Source organism: Sus scrofa, chromosome 13 (genome assembly GCF_054392235.1).
Source record: "Sus scrofa isolate SSC_HxYL_T2T_F1_AM1 chromosome 13, Sscrofa_HxYL_maternal_Yorkshire_Landrace_v2.0, whole genome shotgun sequence".
NCBI lineage: Eukaryota > Metazoa > Chordata > Mammalia > Artiodactyla > Suidae > Sus > Sus scrofa.
In genome coordinates, this window is record NC_139395.1 from 68,984,106 (window position 1) to 69,010,077 (window position 25,972).

General features: G+C 39.9%; 1 protein-coding gene across 15 annotated transcripts in view; it reads right to left on the minus strand.

Annotated features, from left to right (window-relative positions):
• SHQ1 (SHQ1, H/ACA ribonucleoprotein assembly factor) overlaps nucleotides 1-25,972 on the minus strand; it is a 287,083-nt gene that overhangs the window by 258,679 nt on the left and 2,432 nt on the right. For 14 of the 15 annotated variants that reach the window (XR_014823534.1, XR_014823530.1, XR_014823536.1 and 11 more), the window contains exons 2-6: nucleotides 23,366-23,430; nucleotides 21,040-21,162; nucleotides 19,603-19,763; nucleotides 11,094-11,206; nucleotides 3,082-3,209 (exon numbers count right to left, since the gene is read on the minus strand). Coding sequence is in view for 5 of the 15 variants with exons in the window: in XM_084989028.1 (XP_084845154.1) it covers nucleotides 3,082-3,209; nucleotides 11,094-11,206; nucleotides 19,603-19,763; nucleotides 21,040-21,162; nucleotides 23,366-23,430 (590 nt within the window). In the remaining 10 variants the exon portion in view is untranslated. The remainder of the gene's footprint in view (nucleotides 1-3,081; nucleotides 3,210-11,093; nucleotides 11,207-19,602; nucleotides 19,764-21,039; nucleotides 21,163-23,365; nucleotides 23,431-25,972) is intronic. The other variant, XM_084989030.1, reaches the window with a different exon arrangement.

Sequence of the window (25,972 nt, forward strand, 5' to 3'; positions counted from 1 at the left end):
AAGTTCACCATGTTAAGGCTTATCTGGAAATCAAAACAATCCAGCTTAGTATTTTATGAGGGGAAGGGATCAAAGCTGCACTCCTAACCTACACTACTATATTCACCTGGCAATGTCCCACTGCAATGACAAGAAGGCCCAGGAGGCAAAGGAAAAAAGAGGGAGAGGAGAAAGGGAAAAACTACAGCAACATGCTGCTTGAGTGAGCTGGGAACTTCGAAGTTTATTTTTTGGTTTATTTCTTTTCTCCCATATTTGAGACTGGTTCAACATACTTCAATTTAAATCTCCAAATGTGGGTGTCTCAAATATTCAAACAAGAAAAACAAAAATTGAGAGAGGAATCGTGTTAACAAAGAACTTCCCCCTAAAGCTGTGAAATGCACAAAAATTGGAATTTCAAAGGGAAGCCATTCAATTCCTGGCTCTCCTGCCACTGACTTACTCTATAATGACAATTTCTAAGACTTAGAATATGCTATGGGTTTTAAGGACAGCAGTGTCTAGCTCAATCCTCACGATAACTCTCTGAGGTAGATACAGGATTTCCACAGTGACCCAGAGAAGTTGCCACATCACAGAGCCAGCCTGTGGAGGAGCAAGGCGTTAAACCCTGAGCCCCATATTTACTTTATAGCCTATGCATATCCCCACACCTGGCACATTTACAAGATGCGAATTCAAATTCTTCCTTAATCATGTGCCTTGCTAATTTTTTAACGTTCTTTTTTTTTTAGTAATTAACATACATCATGAAGTGATTATCACAATAAGTTTAGTAAACAGCCACCGTCTCATATAGACACAAAATTAAAGAAACAGAAAGCAATACTTCTCTTTTTTTTAATTTACTAATTTTTTAATAGTTATTCCAATACAATTTTTTTCTACTGTACAGCATGGCGACCCAGTTACACATACATGTATGAAAGCAGTATTTTTCTTGTGATAAGAACTCTTTAGATCTATTCTCTTAACTTGCATACATAACATAAAGCAATGTTAATTATATTTATCATGTTGAACATTACATCCCTAGTACTTATCTTTTATTTTTAAATTGAAGTGCGGAGTTCCTGACGTGGCTCAGTGGAAACGAATCTGACTAGGGACGCAGGTTCGATCCCTGGCCTCACTCAGTGGGTTAAGGATCCGGCATTGCCATGAACTGTGGTGTAGGTCACAGACAAGGCTCAGATCTTGCTTGCTGTGGCTGTGGCACAGACCATAGGCTATAGCTTCAATTCAGCCCCTAGACTGGGAACTGCCATGTGCCTCAGATGCAGCCCTAAAAAATAAATAAATAAATAAATAAATAAATTGAAGGACAGTTGATTTACAATGCTGTTAGTTCCTGGTATATAGTAAATCAATTCATATACATATGTGTGTATTTTCTTTGTCAGATTCCTTTCCATTATAGGTTATAGCCTAGCTATTTTTAAAGGTGATTCTTGGAATGAATCATCATAATAGCTTAACTGACTATGACTGTGCCTAAAGCACCAGTCTGGATATATACCATGGGTCAGATAAAGATAAAAGATCAGAAAGGCGGTGGTTAAAGGCACAGACTGGCTGAACCTTCTACTAAAATTATACACAGAGAACTAAAAGCATGATGACATAGAAAACAGGACATAGAACAAGCTGCAACTGAGCAAAGGAGAGTAAGTTAAAATTTAAATTAAAGAGGGAGTTCTCCTTGTGGCTCAGTGGTAACAAACACGACTGGTATCTGTGAGGACTCGGATTTGATCTCTCACCCGGCTCAGTGGATTAAGGATCCAGTGTTGCCATGAGCTGTAGTGTAGGTCGCAGGCAAGGCTTAGATCCAGCATTGCTGTGGCCATGGTATAGGCCAGCAGGCTACAGTTCTGATTTGATCCCCTAAACTAGGAACTTCGTAGGCTGGGGGTGCAGCCCTAAAAAGACTAAATAACGAAATAAAGAAATAAAGGTAAGGCTGTCTCTTGATTTTTAGGGCAACTAGCTCACCCTTGTGGACAAAAATCTTAACTGCGCAACCACCGACTCCTTCCCAGACCACTTCAGGAAAATAAGGCACTCAAACTGGAGAAACTGAGTCAGACCCCTCAGAAAGCCTTGATGATTCAAGTTTGAGCAAACTCTCTGAGCAGATCTACATGGCATACACAGTTAACTGTTTAAATTTTTTATTGTTATTTCCCCAATACAATTTTTTTCTACTGTGCAGCATGGTGACCCATTTAAACATACATGTATACATTCTTTTTTTTTTATTATCATATTCCTCCATAAGTGACTAGATATAGCTCTCAGTGAAACTATTTAAATTGTGTTAGCAAAGCCATATTTAAAAATTCAACTACGTGATTTGAGAAGTCCCTGAAAGACTCTTAAATCAAATACAAAACCAAGGTTTGGTTGAAAAAAGTCATTATTTATAAATGATTTTCTGTTATCCAACAGAGTCAATTCTAAAAAACTACAGTGGCAACGATTCACCCTGGTACAGATCACCTAAGCTCTTAACAAAACCTAACTACAAGAATATTTAACTGCAATATTTACTTATTCTATAAATATTTATTGAGTACATATTACATAACAGACACTACACAAGACTCCAGAAGTAGAGCAAACAGCAGGCTACTGCATTGTTATACAGAAAATCAAAATATTGTGATGCAACAGCTACTTCAGAATGAGTGATCAAAGAAAGCCAGTGCAGAACCCTGAATGCCCACCAGTAGTAAACAGCCCAAATGTCCACCAATCACAACATCAGCACACGAGGCAGGTATTAAAAGCTTCAGGTAGGAGTTCCCTTCGTGTGCAGTGGAAACAAATTTGACTTGTTCGATCCCTAACCTCGATCAGTGGGTTAAGGATACAGCACTGACATATGCTGTGGCTCTGACATAGGCCAGGCCAGCGGCTGCAGCTCCAATTAAACCCCTGGGAATCTCCATATGCCAAGGGTGTGGCCCTAGAAAAGACACACACACACATGAAAAAAATAGTTTCCTCTATGAGGCAATTATATTGTGCTTAGGAAAGACGGTAAACAAATGCACCTAATTTTGAATTTCTTACCTAATGCAGTAAAATCTTCTGGCTCCTGATTCCTTTTTGAAGAGGGCATAATTTTTGAATATAAATCAGTCCACCAAGGAATATACTCCAAAACCTGTTTAACTGCCTCATCTTCAAAAAAGTCAGCTCTGGAGGAAAAAAAGAACAAAAACATATGTATGTATGTGTATATATATATAGAAAGGGGCCTGTTACATAGAATTGGGCTGGTTTTCACTTTTTTAAATTTTACCTTAAAATGTATCACAAATGCACTAGAAATAGAGACTAATGCAAAGTACATTTCAAGGCAAGACTGAGCAATGCTATTACTTTCTTTGTGGCTACTAATCATCATAAAATGAAAAATAAGCATTGACCTTAAAGGATATTTGGCTCTTATGATCTCTTTAGGTTGAAGGTACAAAGAAGACCATGCTCTGTACCACAGCCATGTGAGATGAAGCAAATCTGAACACACAATGGACTAAAGCCTAGCACTTGTGCAAAGTTTCCAATCAGCACAGATTTTTTGTAAGGTTACAGTGAAGGAAAGAATCTTTTAACTTCACCAACAAAAAAATAAACACATGAGAAGAATATTTAGAATACTGCATATCCAGAGGTCACATATACACACACACAGACACACACACACATAATTTATTGTTTAGCATGTGCACTCATGTTTCTTACCATGATGCAATCTATTTTACCTATTTAGCTAAGCTAATCTTAATAGGCACTTAATTTAAAACTACTGCAAAAGATAAAAGCAACCTTTGTAGAGAACAGAAAATTAATCCCCCTGCCCTTTTTCTCAGTTTAACTAGAAAGACAATTGCTACATTCAAAATATACTCTTGGAGGACACTCATTCAGGAAATACACTGTCTTGCATTCAAAGCTGGAAATAGGTATCCTTGGGAAAAGGATGACAAAAAGCATAATGCATAGTGGAAAATTCACTTATATCTTTCCATTAATTAGAAACTTAAGGCACTGGCTGTTTTGATAAACTGGATTTTCCAGCTTATAAGTTTTATGACCTTAAACATTTTTCTCTCAAGTAAGATACTAAAATATTTTTTAAATTAGGAAGATCACAGATAACTTATTGAGTTCTCTGGATGTGCCAAGCACTGTACCAAGCGCTTTTGAACTGTTATTTCCTTGAACCCTCACACCACCACCACCACCGGCAGGGGGTGCTAATACTCTCCTTTCGCATGGGTGGGGTCAGCATGGGGACCCACTTAAGTCTTAGTCTGGAACCCAACTATTAGCCAATATAAACATTCCATTTTTATGACTGAGGATATAAAATGCGTATTGGACAAAACAACAGTTATTTTGAAATAGTAATTTTCAATAACAATTTCTGTCAAGATCAGGCTGCTGCCCAGGATTCTGGCCACAGCAAATTAACAAACCACAATGCCTTTTGCAGAGACAGGAACACGAGATGTTAACAGGCATGACTTGGCAGGGAATGGCTTCCTCTTGGGACAGGCTGTTCGAGGTGTCCTCGTACAACATATAAACAGAGACCTGTCTAACAGGTAGTCAGACGTGCAAATCTGATGGTAGTCATGAGCATTTAGACAGTTACTAAGGCCAAAGAAGAGGAGAGAATGGCTCAGGGAGAAGTTCCCATTGTGGCTTAGGAGCAACAAACTTGACTAGTATCCATAAGTATTCAAGTTCAACCCCTGGCCTTGCTCTGTAGGTTAAGGGTCCAGCATTGCCATGAGATGTGGTGTAGGTGGCAGATGCAGCTCGGATCTGGCATTGCTGTGGCTGTGGTGTAGGCTGGTAGCTGTAGCTCCAATTCAAACCCTGTCCTGGGAACCTCCACATGCCGCCAGTGTGGCATTAAAAAGACTAAAAAAAATAAAAAAAAATTAAAAAAAAAATGACCAGGGAGATGGCAGAGTGAGAGGAAAGGGCACTGAATGCTGCTGAAGCACTGGGCACATATGTCAAGGGTAGAAGAAAAGCCCATCTGAAAAGATGCTGTTTTCACCCATAGGAGAAAAATAGGAGGGGAAATGCTTTTCTAAAACAGTATCTCTACCACCTTCAAGTCCCTTAACAAAATATTTCAAAATGTTTTAAGTGACTGAGTACAATCTCACTAACACAGTCCCCAACCTACACAGTAATGGTTTATTCTTTACGTTGCCCAAGATCTTAGGTTGAATGTTGTACTTTTAGGAGTAAATACTTTTCAAGTTGTTAAAAGCCATTCAGTCAACGAGCATTCACTGAGTGCCCTCTAAGGGTGGCGTCAGGGAGAAGATGACCAGTAAGACACAAGTCCCGCCCTTCATGACAGCACAAATAACTATGAACCACAGACACAAACACAATGTTATAAAATGAGGTGAAAACAAGATGAGCTATAACACACAAGCACTCTCTATGTCGAGTTGCAAGGGGGGCGCAAGGGCGTGACAACTAAGCCTAGCCTTAAAGGGTAAGTCAAAGTTACTGAGGGCAAGTGAGAAAAGAGCTGGCAAAGGGATACCAGGAGTAAAAAGTGTGTGAGGAGGGAGATGGAAACATTCATTACAGCCATGGCAATGGCATAACGTGGACAAGAAGTGGCAAAAGAGATGCTACGAAGGCAGGCAGGACCCAGAGAACTTCCTACATGTGCTCAGGAGTTAGGAGCTTATGCTTTAGGCAAAGGAGAACCCAATAAGAGTTTCAGCGCATTTTCACTTTCAGTACCTAAGACACCATACTGGTGGTTTTACAGCTGATGGATCTGCAGAAATACAGGCTGGAGTGAGAGGTGCCAGCTGGCCAGTTAGGAGACAGCTGCAACAAACCAGACCCAGGCGAGGGCCAGGAAGAGTTGGAGTGAAGGAAAGAGAGAAATGGTACAATTTCAGGACTGAGCAAAAGTATGGGAGGAGAAAGAAGTCAAAGTTTCTCACCTGGGTAACTGGGATGAAAAACAAGGTATCCCACCCAGGAGAAAATTCAGCAAGATTTTACCGGTAAAATGATGAGTTCCATTTTTTTTTTTTTTTTTAATCTTTTGTCTTTTTAGGGCACACTAGCAGCATATGGAGGTTCCCAGGCTAGGGGTTGAATCGGGGCTATAGCTGCCAGCCAACACTACAGTCACAGCAACACAGGATCAGAGCTGCGTCTGCGACCTACACCACAGCTCATGGCAACACCAGATCCTTAACCCCCTGAGCGAGACCAGGGATCGAACCTGCATCCTCATGGACCCTAGTCAGGTTCATTAACCACTGAGCCACAACGGGAACTCCCCATTTTGAATATGATGAAATAGAGGAGTCAGTGAGAGACCCAGTCCCTCTCTAAACCCTGAACCCAGCTTTTCTTCACAGCACTTATCACAATCAAAATACCGTCCACTTTCCCAGGTAAGTGTAAGCTCGTAAGGGCAGCTACTTTGTACCTGCCACACTCTTCTTGCCATCTGCAACAGTGCCTGGCATGGAAGTCATTCACACAAATATTTGGTGAACAAATAAATGCACACATAAAAAAATGAATAAGTGACGTTTCATTCCAGTGTTTTTTGCTAAGCTTTCGACTGTGGATAAAGACCACCTTGGAAGCAGGTGACCCTCTTTCCAGTCTCATCATTACCATGTGACATTCTGAGATCACCTCAATAAATTGAGAAGCCTCACCAGTCTCCCATCTTAACAAATGTACAGCACTGTACATTACAGTTTTAAATGACATCCCAGATTAAGAGGTACAACCTACTATGTATAAAACAAATAAACTAAAAGGATATATAGTTCAGCACAGAGAATATAGCCAATATTTTAATAGTCGGAGGACCAGATGGGACACTGGGTTTTCCTTCACCTCCTCTTCCTTCCTCCTTCCACTTTCTGCTTTGCAGCTGCTCCACCCCACCTGTAAACCAATGGTGCCCTCTCCTGTCTTTTTTTGGGGGGTTGAGGGGCACACCTGTGGCATATGGAAGTTCCGAGGCTAGGGGTCAAATCAGAGCTACAGCTGCCGGCCTACACCAGATCCTTAAACCACTGAGGGAGGCCAGGGATCAAACCTGCATCCTCATGGATACTAGTTGGATCTGTTTCTGCTGTGCCACCACAGGAACACCTATAGTAACTTTAAATGGAGTATAGCCTATAAATGTTTTGAATCACTACGTTGTACACTTAGAACTAACATAATGTTGTAAATCCACTATAGCTCAATACAAATAAATAAATAAAAGAGGGCCTTCTCTCCCCTCAAAAAAGGCACCCTAAATACACACGATCATTTTTGTCCCTATCTCATAGATAATTTTTTGAATGTTAGTTAAATGATTTTACTTTCTCCCAGAGAAGGAAATAAGTGAGATTTTATGAACTGGCTAAAGTAAAAAAATGCCAAAATTAAAAAACATGGGAGTTCCCTTCATGGCTCAGTGGTTAACGAACCCAACTAGGATCCATGAGGATGCAGGTTCGATCCCTGGCCTCGCTCAGGGGGTTAAGGATCTAGTGTTGCCATGAGCTGTGGTGTAGGTCACAGAAGCAGCTCAGATCTGTCATTGCTGTGGCAGTGGTATAAGCTAGAAGCTGCAGCTCCAATTCAACCCCTAGCCTGGGAACCTCCATATGCCACAGGTACAGCCCTAAAAAGAACAAAAAAAGAAAAAAAATAATTTGCCTGGGAAGGAAAAAAAAAAACAAAACCACGTTCAGTAAGAGAAATATGAAAACTTAGCTATAATAAGCAAAAGACAGACTATTTAGGAATGTTTCAAGACACCTTCAAAATATTTTACTGTAACAGTAATATTCAAATGGAATTATAAATGGCAATAAATGGACAATAATTTTAAAGAATAATTGTTTATGGATCACCTACGCACCTAGCATTCTGCCAGGCTGCAAAACATAGGAGGGAAAAAAGTCACACACTGGAACTCAGATTTTACAACAAAGGATTTTTAAAAGCAATAATAATCTACAGTCACATACACGGGCCTTTAAAATGTATAAACTTTGGTACACAGTTATAATTTACCTCACGGTGTTCTCCTTTAAAGTAAAATTAAAATCAGTTTTCCTTAAGCTCCTAAAAAACCTGACAACACAAAGAGGCATCATGACATGTAAAGACAAGTCAAACGACTTGAAAATGTCATATTATATTGATGTCATGTATATTAATATATCACACATGCATATTACACTTATATACATGTGTAATATAATACATACAATGTATTGTCTGCAGGGTAGATAGAATTTAAAGTAAGGAGATCCCTTTGTGGCTCAGCGGTTAATGAATGCGACCAGGAACCACAAAGATAGGGGTTTAATCCCTGGCCTCACTCAGTGGGTTAAGGATCCGGTGTTGACCTGAGCTGTGGTGTAGGTTGCAGATGTGGCTCAGATACCATGTTGCTTCAGCTGTGGCACACACTGGCAGCTGCAGCCTCAATTCAACCCCTGGTTGGGGAACCTCCCTATGCTGCAGGTACAGCCCTAAAAAGCAAAAAAAAAGAATTTATAAAGTAAACCTTTTCTTCCACTGTATTAACCATTAAGAACAACAAAAAATGCACTAAGCTCAAAAAACTTTATTGAGGAGTTCCCGTCGTGGCGCAGTGGTTAACGAATCCGACTAGGAACCATGAGGTTGCGGGTTCGGTCCCTGCCCTTGCTCAGTGGGTTAACGATCCGGCATTGCCGTGAGCTGTGGTGTAGGTTGCAGACGCGGCTCGGATCCCGCGTTGCTGTGGCTCTGGCGTAGGCCGGTGGCTGCAGCTCCAATTAGACCCCTAGCCTGGGAACCTCCATATGCCGCGGGAGCGGCCCAAGAAATAGCAACAACAACAACAACCAAAAAAAAGACAAAAAAAAAAAACTTTATTGATAATTTTAAAGAATTTTATGTGCACTTAATATATTTGGATGAGTCAGTCAGTGAATATAAATAATGGGTAATGCAAAAACTAAAATTAGCCAAAGTCACAAAAAACCTTTACCTCCTAACTCCAGCTTGTCCACGACTAAATTTAAACTGCTCATATAAAAAGAACTCTTTCTTGAGAAATGCAAAGACCATTTCATGCATACTATTAAAGAAAATGTGCTTCTGGATAAAGAAACCAGAAGACGGAGAAAAATACGGGCTGAATATAATATCATTCTGCTAACTATAAATTCTAATTTCCTAATTCTCTCAGGCCATATCGCTATTCTTCAAGTTTTAGAAGAGAAGAGATAGGCAGTTCTGCTAATTAAGCTCCCTCCCCCTCGAAATTTCAGTCTTGTAAAGCTCTATCTGTTTTCATGCTTGCCCTGGAAACTTGCTGACAATGAAATTTCCACTTTAATATTCAGAATGATTTTAAATAGGTTTCTTCAAATTATTCTTCAGTGGACTTTTAAAATCACAATTAGAGAGATAAAGGTAATTAAAGTGGCAGTGTCAATGGAGTTGAATCTCTCAGATGTCCTCCAAAATAAAACACATCCTGCTCTTACCCTGGTTCCCTTAGGATGTTGGAGAGTTCCGCCATTCATGACTACACATCACTCAAAGAATTTGCACATCATAAGATATATTTCTGCCATTCCAATTAGTCTCCCACTGTGTCACGGGAGATATAATGTTAATCATAAGAGCAACAGCAGTTAAACCGAAATCGTGGACATGAAATGGAAATACAATATGACAAATGGAAAGATTCTCTTCAAGTTCTGGTTGAGCCACTTAGTGGTGTGACCTTGGGCAAGTCCCTTAACCTCCTTTCCTCAGCTGTTGTGAAAACTGAATTAAATGATCACACGAGAGCACCTGAGAAGCTGAAAAGCACTATACAAATATAAGGGAATACGATGATTATAGCTGCATATGTAACAATTTAGAAACTGCTGATCCAGAGCTTGGGAAGAATAATAATTAAGGTCTATATCCAAACTCGACTCACATCCTAGGAAAGCCAAATACCCACAGAGGCCTGGGAACAATCACTTCCTTGGAAGAAGCGCTGCTATCGTGGCCAACAAGAGATAAGACCATCTCTCCGCAAGTGCTTGTTGACTTACCCATTAATTAGATCCATTTCTTAGACAAATATAAGCCTGATAGAGACACATGAGGCCCAAAGACACAATCAATGCAGATGGAATATATAGCAAAATGTAAAATTAGATCTCATTTACACTCTATCCCAATAAACAATTATTTGTTAATCTCAATTACAGATGCTATTAGATGAAAGTGCTGGGAAAACCCTGAATCAGCCAAGAAATGGGGTACGAGGATATTCAGATTCTTAAAGAAATTAAAACATGTTTTCATTTATATACACCATTAATCACAACAAAGAGTCTTCAGAAGAGAATGCTATATATCCTCATGAATCACTGTTCTTCTACTACTCAGCTATTAAAAGGAAAGAAACAGTGGCACTTGCAACAACACAGATGGACCTAGAAATTTTCATGCTAAGTGAAGTCAGTCAGACAGTGAGACACCAACATCATATGCTACCAATGATATGTGGAATCTGAAAAAAGGACACAATGAACTTCTTTACAGAACAGATACTGACTCACAGACTTCAAAAAACTTATGGTTTCCAAATGAGACAGGTTGGGTCGGGGGCGGGGTGGGGGAGGACAGGGGGTTTGGGATGAAAATGCTATAAAATTGGGTTGTGATGATGGCTGTACAACTATAAATGAAATAAAATTCGTTGAGTAATTTTAAAAAAGCAAAAAAAAATGAATGCACTATTCTATTTTTAAGACTGGTGAGAAAAAACTCAAAGAAGTACACTAAAAGGCTTCTTTGGTGTTAGAATGAGGTTCTAAGAAACAGCATCTTACAGAGATCAAGAGGTATAACAGGTGTAAGTTAATTCAAATGTCAAGGTTTTGGGCCATCACTAATTTCAAGAATCCAAAAAGCACACGCCTAACATAAAAAGATGCCCGAAAAATTTTTAAATACTAAATGTCAAAGGCATTATTTAACTCTCAAGAAAACTCAATACTCACAGATAATGATCAGGATCAAACTTGGCCAGCTCAGCAGCAAGGCGTTTCTGCCTTCGTTCAGCTGCAGGAGTGAAATCTGGATCCTTAATATCGATAACCTCACTCAATTCATCCTAAGAACACCCAAGAAAGAAAGAATAATTGCTATCTCCTATTTTAGCCATGAAAAATCTAATTTCATACAAAATGCCAAAACACGGGAAGAATCTAACTGATCAGCGAGCCATGATACCACCTGTGGCATTTAGATTCCAATCCAGCAAATGTATGTTACAACTACTACTTGCCAGGCCCTTTTAGAAGCTTTCGCATATTTCATTTAAGCCTTACAACAACAAACTATTAAAGATTAACATGAAACACAGAATAGGATAAACCCCTGCAGGTGAACAGGAACATTTAATTCTCCATTCATTCCCCAAGTACTCCTGGAGGTTTGAAAGTTATGAAAGGTAAATTGAAATAAATTGCTAGACCCAAGATGGAGCTGCTTCTGCCTTGGGCAGGGGGACGTCAGCAAACCAAAACTTAGATCTAACTTTCAAGTCTCTGAAAATACAACTCTTGAACAGCCATACAGTATATCCTCCAAGGAAAAGCCAACTCTGGGCTCTATTTATTTCCTTGTTCCTTCTCACCCCTAACAACAATTTTTAAGGACAATTTTGATGTATATGACTTTCTATTTGAAAATTTAAAAATCTAATCCTAAGTAATACTCAACTTTACTATAATCATCTCCACCTAGATATACACATACTGATACATAGCATGTTTCCTAAAAACAACTCCAAAGAAAACAGGTATATCAGTAAAACTGCCTAGGACATCATACGGTCTTTTTTCTTGTGATCAGAATCATGAAGGAAAGCAAGTTTTACAGGGCAAAATATTCCTGAAGCCCTATCTTTTTTCTTTCTTCAACATACCCCTTCCTACTACCAACCCCAAAAGAGAGGTAAGCAAACTGCAAACAGCTTGAAGAATATTAGCTGAAATGAAATCAAGGGAAATAACCTGGTAGAGCATCGTGGAGGCAAACTATTAAAACACGACTTGTAAACCCAACAGTTGATTAGTGCCTAACACCTGGTTTACAGTCAACAGCTATAGTCCAGCAAAATCACTACAATGAAATGAGCTATATGGACTCAGCCAGGGAGAGACTAGAAAACAAAGCCTCCCAACACCATCAAAATTTCCACATTTAAAAAAGTTGGGAAAACAAAAAACAAAAAACCTCTCATCCCTAACACAATTCATATAGCTCAGGTTAACTTCAACATTTAATCTAAGCATGTTCGTATAATGAAAAGCCCAGAGAACTTAATTCCTTAAAGTACAAACACTCTGGGCAAAAACCAGATCAATGGCTGTTTCCAAACTTGGAAAAATTTGCATTCCCAAAGTTCTTTTACAACTTACTTCGGGGAGACTCAGAATGCTTTTCCCTATAGACATGCTATTATATATAATAGATTCTTGGGGCAGCCCACAAGTTCATTCAATTCAAAATAAACTAGAAGTAGAGCACTCACAACACAAAGAGTTTACAAGTGTGCAGCAATGCTTCATCAGGAAAATGCATTCAGAGTTCTAGCGTATTCCATGCAAAACACCTCTTCCCCAGCAATGCAGCCTGGACTCCTCCTCACTTCTCTGCCTCCCCACCTACCTGAAGTCAGCTCCTGGGCCACACAGCTTGGAGTGGCAGCGATGTGGGCCCTGAAGGAGGGGAGAATGGTGCAGTGTCCACAAGACCCACCTCAGCCAGATAAGTGCTCAGAGCCACTTCCTGCTCATGGACCCCATGGACCCCTCCCCAGCACCCTCCAATCCCCTGATTTCTTCCCTCCTTCTAGCCCCAAGGAGTTCCCTGCCCCAACCTTCCCAAACACACACACACACACACATTTCAGAAAACAGCCTCATGAAGCAGAAAAGATGTGACTCTGGAGTTAGAAAAACCTGAACTTGAAACCCAGCTGCAGTATAACTGTACAACCTCACTGTGAACAGTTAGACAGACCTCTGTCACAGGGTGGGCACTGGTTGCCTCTCGTCACTGTAACAAACTACCACTAACATGATGGCTTGAACACAAGCGAACTCTCTCATGGTTCTAGAGGTCAGAAATCCAAAGTCAGTCTCACTGGGCTAAAATGAAGGTGAAGGCTACTCTGGGTCCTTTCTGGAGGTTCTGGGACGCAATCTATTTCTTTGCCTTTTCCACCTTAGAGGCTGATTCCCCTCATTCCTGGGCTGGGAGCCCCTCACCACAAAGATCCCTCTCCCTCGGCTTCTCTTCTCACATGCTCTCTACTTAGGTCTTGTAAGGACCCTGTGCTTAAATAGGGCCCATGTGGATAATCCACGCTCATCTCCCCATCACGAGATCCTCAACTTAATCACGTGTGCCTGGTCCTTTCTGTCATGTAACATAACATATTCAATATTCTGGGGATTAGCACATGGACATCTGGGCAGGGACGGGGGGAGGGAGCATCATTCTGGCTCCCATAGGCTGCCACAAGGATTAAATGCAGTAGTACAAGTAAGGCATAAATACAGGGCACGATCATTCAATAACATCGGTTTCTTTCCCGGTTTCTTTCCCTCCGACTCCCTGCTCCATTGCTGTTCCCCGCTGCTCAGGGGCTGACTTCCTACCCAGAGCACACACCCTCCCTCCTCTTCAGCTTCCTTGTTTTCAAGTAGCAATAAAAAGTTTAAAAAAAATTAAATTTTAAAAGGGATTAAAATGTCCTGCTTCATTACTTCATCTGAACCAGACATGAGGTATAATCTTGCAGACTCACGTTTAATGGGATAAGTGGACTAAAGAAACCTCGGACATTTCAAAGCACTAACTGCATAGAGAATAAACCTAGACTCCGATCACAACTCAAAGTTCTGCAGAATCCAGCCCCTGTCTTGAACTTCAACCTCATCTCCTACCTTCCCCTTCTGGCTCAAATATGCCCAAGTCACAAATCAAACTTCTTGCCATTTCTGGAACTCTGAGTCTCTGTGTTTTCAGTATCCTCCTCATCATTCAGGACTCAGTGCAAACGTCACCTCCTCAAGAGGCCTCCTAGCCAAGGTAGCACACTTCCCAATTCTCACATCACCCACTTCTTCACTTGTCACCACCTGAAATTACCTTGTGGATTTGAGCTTTACCCAGTTACTGCACCCCCCCCCCACTAGAACATTCCATGAGGCCAGAGGTCTGGTATTTTTTTGCACTGTATCCCAGCACAGTGCCTAAGGTTCAGTTTCAAATCATTCATTCAGCAAACGGTGTGAGGCCTGCTCTGAGCAACATGCTGCTCTGGTGCTGGAGACCTGGAAATAAACACATAGACAAGGCCTCTCTCCTGTGGGGCCAACAGTAAGAACCAGCCTCCACCCTCTCTCCCTCCACCCCCAGCCTCCAGACTCACACACAGCTACGCAGTGCCAGGCCCAAGAATGCAAACATTTGCAGGAGTGCAAGCCCCACTCAGGCCTGTCCTTTACACAACCATCCACAGTGGCCCTGTGCACACTGGACACGCAAGAGAAACTGGAACAAACTAAAAAGTGAAGGTAGTTTGGGGTAGTGATATCTATTTAAGGCATCAGTCAACCAAAGGGACAGGAGAAAAGAGGATGAGAAATGGTACATGACAGCAGGGCTTTTTTGTTGATGTTTTTAAAGCACTGTTATGGTCACTACCAGGAGAGTTATTTAAAGATGGGTGGGGCCCAGAGAAGCTCATGCAGGATCTAAATCATGCTAATATAAGTTTCGTCAGAGCTAAAGCAGAGACCCTCCAAAGAACAAGTCAAAAACTGTGTGCCCATTGGGCCAGTAGGGCTTCTGGAAGCAACGGCCTCGGGTTACTAGCAGAGCTGAGGGAAGGAAAGAGCCAGCAAGCCAGCATCCTGTGGTTGCTGGCAGCAGTGGTCCTGGGAGCCTGCTGGGTTGGTGCCCACAGACTTGAGGAGTGTTGCTGCTGGCAGCCACGGCCGCCAGGAGTCTGTTGTGAAGCTCTGACTTGAGGAAGCCAGGGCAGTTTTCCAAAGGCGCTCCGTGGCTGGCAGTGATTTCAGAAAGGAAAGAAAGAGTGTGAGTGTGTGTGTGTGTGGGTATGTGCACATGCACATGCATGCATGCATGTGTGGGAGGAGAGTAGTGACAGAGAATGTTTCAGCAAAAATATTTTTACCTCCTTCCTAGTATCAGGATAAAATATAGACGTTCACAAGCAAACTCTGTGTAAGTGGCTGGAGGGAAAATAATATGAAAGACTATACCCCTCCCCACAAAAAAGGATTAAATTATTCAATTAAGAGAAGATACCTGGGTATTGGAATTATGGATGCTTTACTTTGTTATACTGTATTTTCATAATGAATATCTATTGCTTTTCTTTTCTTTTCTTTTTTTCTTTTTAGGACCGTACTCATGGCATAAGGAAGTTCCTAGGCTAGGGGTCGAATCAGAGCTGTAGCTGCCGGCCTACACCACAGCCACAGTAATGTGGGATCTGAGATGCGTCTGCGAGCTACACCACAGGTCACAGCAACACTAGATCATTAACCCACTGAGTGAGGGCAGGGATCAAACCTGCATCCTCATGGATACTAGTCGGGTTTGTTACCACTGAGCCACAACAGAAACTCCTCTATTGCTATTATCATTAGAGAAATATGAAGCTGTATTTCATTTAATAGGGGGGAAAAGGAGATTGTAAAAATACTAGTAAAATATGAGTAGTCAACAAAACTTTATGGATATTTTCTCATCCAAAGGCAGAACTAGAGGAACTATAAACTTGTGAGAAAACATTTTATCAGCATTTGAGAAAATGATGGTTTTTTAAAAACATTATTTTAAAACAGAAGAGCTGATCTCAAAGCTCTTTTGTTTATGCAGTAATGGTCTTGGTGCCCTCCAGCTGGATTACTAGGAAAAAAAGGTCTCACATGTTACTCTTAAATGATCACTCAGTTTTTAACCACGTGATAGACAGGTATAAATGCAAGAGAACTCTGCAAGTAATACCAATTAGGTAAGATTTTTGTGGCATCATCTCAAGAAATACATCTCCCTTAATACCCCAAAGGGAGTGTCCCTTAATCACTGTTCACATATGGTTTTTGAAAGTTCTAATATTTCCTGAAAATCATGAATGATTTGAAAGATACCACAGACCTTATACTCAATTCATGTGAATAAACACAATATTCTTTAAGGACTATATATTGGTGTGTCCACTGATAAAATGCACATACGTGAAAGTGGCGAGGCCACGATGGAGTCATGATGTAAAGCCAATATACACAAGAGCCCAGCCTGGTGCCGCTCAAGGACACACTCAGCAGCTGTCAGCTGTCACTGCAGTCAGTGGAGGTCCACCTGTGTTACCCGGGTTGCCTGGACAGAGGTGAGCTTCAGGATTCAGACTTTGAAGAGTTCAGAAAAGTAATGTAGTGCACGCACATACCATGTTTTATTTAACCCCCTCCTGAAGTGTGGTGGCAGCACCTTGTATTCAAATTCATTACTACTTCTTTAGCAAAGTCTTTCAATATGCACACTGGGTAAGATTTAAAAAAAAAAAAAATTGCCATTGAAAGATTCACATCAGTTCAGATCAGGTTTTGCCATCAAACTCAATATAAAAAACTTTTAGGAGTTCCAGCTGAGGTGCAGTGAGTTAAGAATCCCACTGCAGTGGCTCAGATCACTAAGGAAGTGCGGAATCAATCCCTGGGTGCAGCAAGCTAAAGGATTTGGAGATGCCACAGCTGCAGCATAGGTTACAGCTGCAGTTCAGATTCAATTCCTGGCACAGGAACTTCTATATGCCACAGGTAGAGCCATGAAAAACAAAGAAAAAACTTTTAGTTTCAGAATTTTTTATGACCCCTGTACTGTACATGTAGGATTATAACCCTAAACTGTTAACAGAATTACCATTTACAATAGTCTTTAGAATTTTCTCAAATGCACCTTGGTTTTTCCCTACATTGGGGAAAAAAGGTATTCAATTTAGAACAGCAGTGTTTATTCAATGGAAATTTAGAGGCCAGTTTAAAAATTTTAGACAATCAAGCTAACTGTTTATGAAGATTAAACATTAAATTCAGTGGTTCATTCCTCAAGGAGGAATAGAAAGTGTAGTCAGAAAAAGACACACAAGGGCTCCAAAAATGCCAGTATGGTTTTATTTTTTAAGCTGGGTGACAAGGATCTAGAGATTTGGTGCATTACTTAAGACATTCAAAAAGATTAAAAGAACAGTTTTTCTTAAACCAATCTAAGTTACTTACTTAGTGAACATTTTCAACAGACAAGAAGAATATATGACCTCACAATCACTGGCCTAGGCTCATAACATGGCATCTATGCATCTTCTCAGCAACGTGGCAGAAGCCCCTTGAAAGGAACTTCCCTCAACAGCAGCAACAATTAAGAAACCAAGTTCCAGAGTTCCTGTCATGGCTCAGTAGAAACAAATCTGACTAGCATCCACGAGGATGCAGGCTCTATCCCTGGCCTTGCTTAGTGGGTTAAGGGTCCAGCATTGCTGTTTGCTATGGTGTAGGTCACAGACATGGCTCGGATCTAGCATTGCTGTGGCTGTGGTGTAGGCTGATGGCTACAGTTCTGATTCGACCCCTAGCCTGGGAACCTCCATATGCTGTGGGTGCAGCCCTAAAAAGACCAAAAAAAGAAAAAAAAGAAGAAAAAGAAGCCAAATTCCCTGACCTTAAGAAGCACTTTCAATCTAAACATACTATCTGTCTTTAGACTGTGTGACTTTTCTTTTTCATTTATAGCTTTAGACGGACAAGCCCCAAATAGACTGACCACAAACCAGCTCTTTGCTAAACAACTGAGGTCCATTTGCTGTAGTTTCTGCTGTAGACAAAATTTGACTCTATTCTTATGACCACAGAGATAACCAGGGAATGTGATTAGGGAGAAAGACTATGTAGAAACCATAAATCAGCAGAAAAGCACATAGGTTTATGAAGGAAGTATTTTATTGGCATTATTCGCTCTTAAGTAAATCCCAATTTTGTTTCCTTTAAGAAGTCTTGAGAGCATTTTATATTTCCCAAGGGCAGAGGTCTTTCAAGCATTCTATTCTTTTTTTTTTTCCAAAGACTTTCCACAATGTAGCATCTCCTTAAATTTTCTAAATGGCCTGATATAGTTAGTGAGAAAATTTATCATTATTTTACAAAAAGGAGACAAAGCTTAATTTGTGGTCAAATAACTGGTCTGCATCCCAAATCTAAATAGAGGTAGAGGTGGAACCAAAACATAGGTCCTTTACCTTCCCTTAGCAGACTCAAACATTTCTTACTATAATAAACCAAATGCTAAGTAGGTCAGATAGGGATGAATTTTTTAAAAAAAGAAAAGAAACCACTGTTCATCAATGTTTCTTCCATCTAAAAAAAATTAAGACACTAATTACACTGTTTTCTATAAAACAATGTTAAGCACAAAATAATCCAAAATCTCCATTTCATTCATGAGGTAGGATTTCCTACACTATTTGAGGAAGAGAAAGAGTGGTATCTTTCCTTTTTGGCCTAAAAATGATCAGATTTTAACAAGAGATGACATAAAACCCCCAACAAGAGTCAACAGACAAAAGTGCCTACTGTACGCCAAGAACAAAACAATTTGACCAAAAGACACAAACTCATTCTCACCAAGAATACTATGTCTCATTTACATATAGAACAAGAGAAGAGTTCCCTGGTAGCACCTGATATGGGTTGCTACTGTGGTACAGGTTCAGTCCTTGACCTGGGAACTCCAAAATCCCACAGGCTCAGCCAAATAAATAAATAAAATGAGAGGCATCATGCCAAAAGTATAAGATTTTCACTTTTTAGAAGAATGAAACATAAAGATTTTTAGGAAGTATGAGAGAGGTGTTCTGTTTTATATTTTGAAAACTTCATGTGTAGAATAACAAATGAAGTAGAGAAAAAAGAAAGTACCAATACATTTTCCACCTGTAAGGAGAGTGCAACTGGGCAGCACAGTCAGTGTAATGGAAGCAAGGGCAAGTCTGTGTAGCCACTACATATAAGGAGTTCTCCTTTGTGCTCCAAACATGTCCCCATGCACATAAAAAGTCTCCAGGAGGAGTTCTTGTCATGGCTCACTGGTTAATGAATCCGACTAGGAACCATGAAGTTGCAGGTTCGATCCCTGGCCTTGCTCAGTGGGTTAAGGATCCGGCGTTGCCATGAGCTGTAGTGTAGGTTGCAGACATGGCTCGGATCCTGCATTGCTGTGGGTCTGGCGTAGGCCGGTGGCTACAGCTCCGATTCGACCCCTAGCCTGGTAACCTCCATATACCGCAAGAGCAGCCCTAGAAAAGGCAAAAAGACAAAAAAAAAAAAATCTCCAGGAATGAGCAGAACAGAAATCAAAACATGCAAATGGTAAAACCCTTGGTGTATACCCAGAACTTTTAGAAAAACATACCTGTAACCGCTGAAACACCCCTGATCGTAAGTTTCCAAATCCATAGCGGCACTCTGGATTCAGAGCACTTTCGGGTACCTCTTCATAGGGGGACTGTTCAATTTCCCAATCAAACTCTTCATCGTCATCTTCTACTCCTTCCTCAGAAACCTCAGAAACACCTAAACATGCGAAACACTAATTTTTTTAAAGCACTGGATTTCCTAAGTACGACCCAGGGAAGAAGTATAGGAAAAAAATGCCTGCCCATGTACCCTAACAGACAAGTATAAGAACATGCGTAGGTGAAAGTAGGAGGGGGGAGGGAAGGATAAATTAGGAGTTCAGAATTAAAATATACATGCCACTGTATATAAAAGAGACAACCAACGAAGGCCTACTGTATAGCACCGGGAGCTATACTCAATATCTTGTAATAATCTATAATGGAAGAGAATGTAAAAAGGAATATAAATATATTTATATATATATATAAAACTGAATCCCTCTACTGTATACCTGAAACTAACACAACATTGTAAATTAACTATATTTCAATAAAAATGTTTTAAAAAAGAATATTCATACTTTCACTGTTCTTTTTTTTAATTGAAATATAGTTAATGTATAATATTGTGTTCATTTTGGGTATACTACACAATGACGACATTTGCGGACATTACAAAATGATCACCACAGTAATTCTAATAACCACCTGTCCCCAAAGTTATTACATTACTACTGACCATATTCTTTACGCTGTATATTATAATCCTCGTAGCTTGCTTATTATATTGCTGGATGTTTGTTTGTCTTAATCCCATTCACCTATTTCACCTACCCCTTGCCTCACTATTCTTATTATCCAAAAAAAAAAAAAAAAGGAATTAACCCAAAGTTCCATCAATAGTAGGATGTATAAATAATAAATGCAATGAAGCAAACAGACCTCAGCCATCTATGGATAAATCTCACAAAAATGTTATAAAAGAAGCCAGATAACAAAGAACACCTACAAAACGAATTTTATATACAATACCACAGGCAAAACTGGGAGTAGGGATTACCCTGCAGAGTAAGGAAGGGAAAAATAACCAAGAGGGGACAGAGGGGAAGACTCCAGGGTATGGGAAATGTTCCATTTCTTGACCTAGATGGTGTTCCCTGTATTGTTTACAATGAATTATAGGCTTCTGATTTTAGCTCAAAAGGCTAATACTTTGCCAAACAGAGATTATATTTCAAATGACTGACCTACTGGTTCAATAGAGTTGTTTATGTCTTTAAATTATTGGTCACCAAATGAGCTATTTTCACACAGCATCATATGACCTCCTTAGCCTGTCACTGGAAGAATTTTCTCCAATTTTCTATTTGCTATATCCCTTTTCCCCTACAAACATATAGCCTTCCAAACCTTCATTTACCTTTATTTCCTCCCAAATGCAACACACATACCTATTTCTTCAACAAGTAGTTTTGCAGTCCTCGACTTTCTTGGTGCCAGCAGAGCAGTTAACATATTCAGCCCTTCAAAATGCTGGCCAGGAGTTTCTTTAGGCAATCGAATGGTAAAAATTCCTTAAAGATAAATTGTTTTATGCTTAAAACATAGATTAAAAAATTCAAAGACTTCACAAATATATATAAAAAATACACATCTTAGTATACTATAATTCTATTTCACAGAGGTCCAAAATTATGCCCTTATTATGTAGTGATGAAAAATCAAGATAGAAAAAGGCTCAAACAAGGTTTTTCAGAACTGCTGATTCAGCTGTCATCTCCTGGAGAAATTTATCTATTAAAGCCCACAGAATGCTTAAATCTTACTCCAAATCACTTTAAACTATTGAGAATATTAAAAGGTCATGTCAAAAACTCAATGATCTGAGAAGGCAATAGCTTAGGTTTGGCCAGTAGCTATTCATAAGATTTATTTCTGGACTAGGGGGTGGAAATCAGAATATCTAATCCAATAAAGAATAGCAGCAGTTACAAGCGTATACAAAATCTTAAATAAGGCAATGACGGCTTGATAAAGTTCTGTGATATCTCAAGAGATATAGTCCTAAAGTGTGTCTAACACAGACTTAATTCCATCCATGTTCTTTTCTTTCCTTGATTCTGTTTATCAGCCTCATCTAGGCTCCCCTATGAACAGATTACATTATTCACTACTCTTACATTTTAAAACACTGTATTTCTTTCAGTGTACCTGGCCGTATTCTAACATATCTAATATGACTAAACCCAAAGAGTTCCACATATTCCTTCCCAAGCCCCATGTGCTTTCAAAATTTAATAACTTTGCTTCAGTATGCAACTTATCTGCAATTAAAAGCCGATTTACTACCTAGAAAGGCAGTTTTCTTATACTTCACTGTGTTATGGGTTAGAACTTTGTCATTAAACTCTTTCATTCCAACTTTCCTCCCTTACCCTATGTCACTGAGGTCAATAAATATTCACTGAATAAATCACACCACAGTACACAAGGTATTATTATTCCAGATACAGTGACAAAGGAAAATCCAGTGGCTTCTAGAGTAGGAGAATAAATGGTTTCAAGAAGAGCTGAAATAAAGGGCTTATCAACTAAGAGAAAAATTCAATTAGTTTTGTTTTTTTTTGTTTTGTTTTGTTTGTCTTTTTGCTATTTCTTGGGCCGCTCCAGAGGCATATGGATTTCCCAGGCTAGGGGTCCAAACGGACCTGTAGCCACCGGCCCACGCCAGAGCCACAGCAACGCGGGATCCGAGCCATGTCTGCGACCTTCACCACAGCTCACGGCAATGCCGGATCCTTAACCCACTGAGCAAGGCCAGGGATCGAACCCGCAACCTCACGGTTCCTAGTGGGATTTGTTAACACTGCGCCATGACGGGAACTCCTAGTTTTTAAATGCCCCTATGGACAGTTTCTCTCTCGCCAACATGTAATTAAATTTTAAGAATGAAAACTGGAGTTCCCGGCGTGGCGCAGTGGTTAACGAATCCAACTAGGAACCATGAGGTTGTGGGTTCAGTCCCTGCCCTTGCTTAGTGGGTTAACGATCTGGCGTTGCCGTGAGCTGTGGTGTAGGTTGCAGACACGGCTCGGATCCCGAGTTGCTGTGGCTCTGGCGTGGGCCGGTGGCTACAGCTCCTATTCGACCCCTAGCCTGGGAACCTCCATATGCCGCAGGAGCGGCCCAAGAAATAGCAAAAAGACAAATAAATAAATAAATAAATAAATAAAAATACTTAAAAAAAAAAAGAATGAAAACTGTACCAGAAAGAAGGAAATAGATGTATATATAAATGAATCACTTTGCTGTACATCTGGAACTAACACAACATTGTCAATCAATTAGGCTTCAATTAAAAAAGTAAATTTAAAAAAATTTTCAAAAGAAAAAAAGACAAAACTCAACTCACAACTTACAAAAATCATCCACATCTTTTCTAATCTGTCAACTGCCACAATCCAACTTCAACTTTTAAACACTTACTACATGTAGGGAAAAACAGGAAATAAAACTTCTAGAAAACAGAGCCAGGGTACTTAACTAATTTAACTTTAAAGAATATTGTAAAGTACTACAAAGGATTGAGAAAATTATTAACTGTTAAGAAGACCTTGAATAACAGGCACTGACAATTAAGAAACAATAAACAGTAACAGAAACAGATCGCAGTTGCCATACACCTAAAGGTCCCCAGAGTACCTTGAGATTATTACCAAGCTACTCCAACATGAAGAATCCAAAGAAAAAAACTAACAAAAATTTCAAAGTCAATACCTTTATCTGCATCATAGGATCCCTGCTCACTTCCATTTTCTACAATTCTTCCAGGAAGGGTTAATCTGCAGATTTAATAAAAGGTCTCATGAAGTCCTTAAATTACAAGGCCTCGTAAGGGACCATATGGTGAAAGTATGCATCTACCATTGAAATCTATCAACCATTTTCAAAGGATATTCCTCAGCATTTAAATGTCACAAACTAAATAATTTAGATTTCTTTCCTAGCCAAGAAAAAAGAAATCAGAGATGACTCATCGTTTGGTTTGAGTAGGTGCTAGTCACTGATAAAATACTTGAAAAGAAAAGCCACAATAATTATTAGTTATCACTACTGCTATAATACTTTCCCCTTTCTAATGAGAGTTATTTATATACCTGGTGCCTGAAAGAGCAGGGGGCTCACTAAAAGTGTACTAATTGGCTTCCCCCCTCAAAAAAAAAGAACCACCAAAAAATAGGAAAGTATAAAGAACCAACAAAAACAAGCATTCATACTGGGCAAATTACTGCTTAAAAGGGGGGGAGAGGCAGAAAACTAAAGTATTTTTTTCAAATCTCATTATTACTACATAGGGATTTCCCCCTCTTTCCTACTAAAGGAAATGAACTGATTTCTCTACTTGTAGTTTTGCCCTGAGTCAGTCAGTCTTCCCCAAAGGACCCAAAGGAACTTTTCTAAAACACAAATTTGATGGTCACTTTTATATTAAAAAAACTTCTATGGCTGTTTGATACTGACTAGATAATTTAAACTCACCAGTACTATACATCAGGGCAGCTCCAGTCTATTCCAAATTTAAAATACGAACCTCTTTTCCTTCCATACCCCTCTCCTCCTTGCTTCCTATTCTATCATCATCATCATCAGACTTGGCAGACCCCAAAAGGTCCAGGGCTTTACAATCTACTTACCTTTGAGCCCAATATTTCCTGGAGCTATAACACATTTTCTGAGCAAAAATCCCTCCTAGGACTTCCTATTGTGGCTCAGCAGAAACAAACCCAACTAGTATCCATGAGGACGCAGGTCTGCTCCCTAGCCTCGATCAGTGGGTTAAGGATCCAGGGCTGCCGTGAGCTGTGGTGTAGGTGGCAGAAGTGTTGCTGTGGCTGTGGTGTAGCCCCGAAGCCAAAGCTACAATTCAACCCCCAGCCTGGGAACTTCCATATGCCTCAGGTGCAGCCCTAAAAAGACAAAAAACAAACGAACAAACAAACAAACCTTCTAAACCCAACATAAGGATACAGTTATTAATAAGTCATCTTGTTATAATGGGTAGAAACATTAACTTCACTATCAGAATCTGAATTGAGTCCCAGTTCTGCCATTTATCACCTCTGTCACTTGCTTTGTGCAAGTTAATTCAGTTCAAGGCTCATATTCCTCATCTATAAAAATGGAAAAATAACAGAATTTATCCATGGGTTACTGTGAGAAAGAGGATAATGCAAAAAGCTTAGTGGCTGGTACAATAGGCAAGCATTCAGAAAATATAAGCCATTATTATCAACTCTCTTCTCCTAAACTTTGTGTAAGTACAGAGTTAATTTTTTTTCTTTTCTTTGTGTGTGGCACAGGATCCGAGCCACACCTGCAACCTTCGCCACAGCTCATGGCAACACTGGATCCTTAACACACTGACCGAGGCCAAGGATCAAACCTGCATCCTCACGGACACTATGTTGGGTTTTTAACCCACTGAGACACAACAGGAACTCCAGAGTTAAGTTCTTAATGCATGATGGTAAAATTATATGTGTTCACAGATCCACCTTCCCTGTTAATTCCTCAAGGAAAGGGGTGAGGTTTTACTCATCTTTGGTATACTGTAGCAAAACTATATTTTCAAAGACAGCCCGTCTCACCTCACTCCTCGCAACAATGCAATCAATGTTTCCTCTCCTAAAAACTGAGTGGGCTTCTGGAAATGTTTTAACCTAAACAATAAAGCAAAAGTGACACTGTAATTTCTGAGGTTAGATTATAAAAGGTGATACAGATTCTACCTTGCTCCCTAGAATATTTGCTCTTAAAACCTTCAGCTATTATGGTAGAAGTCCAACTCCCTGAAGGAATCACAAACTAGACCATGAAATAGACCATGTAGGGAGGTTCTGAGACTACACAGAGATTCCCTCCTCCACCTACCCCATCTGTCCCAGCTGCTTTGGCCCTTCCTGTCTCAAGTCCAGCTGCCATGTGATTACAACTAAATTAAAGACGTCAGCCCAGAAGAGCCAAGCCAAAGTCTTACCAAATTCCTAAGGCATTAAAACCAGGAGAGAGAGTAAATGATTGCTATTTTACACCATTAGGTTTGACTGATTATCTGGCAACAGAAAACTGCAACAGTAGGCCCTCTTAATAAATAATAATACTTACCATTTATTAAATACATACTTAATTACTAGGCTCAGTAATAAGGATTATGCATGCATTATCTCAATCCTCATATCAACTTTTTAAGATCACTAATACTAGCCCCATTTTACAGATCAGGAAACTGAAACTGAATAACTTCTCAAAAGTCACATAACTTTAAGTGTACTGAGACCTATACGTGCCCAACTCCCAAGCCTCTGTTACCCAAGGAATGAATCA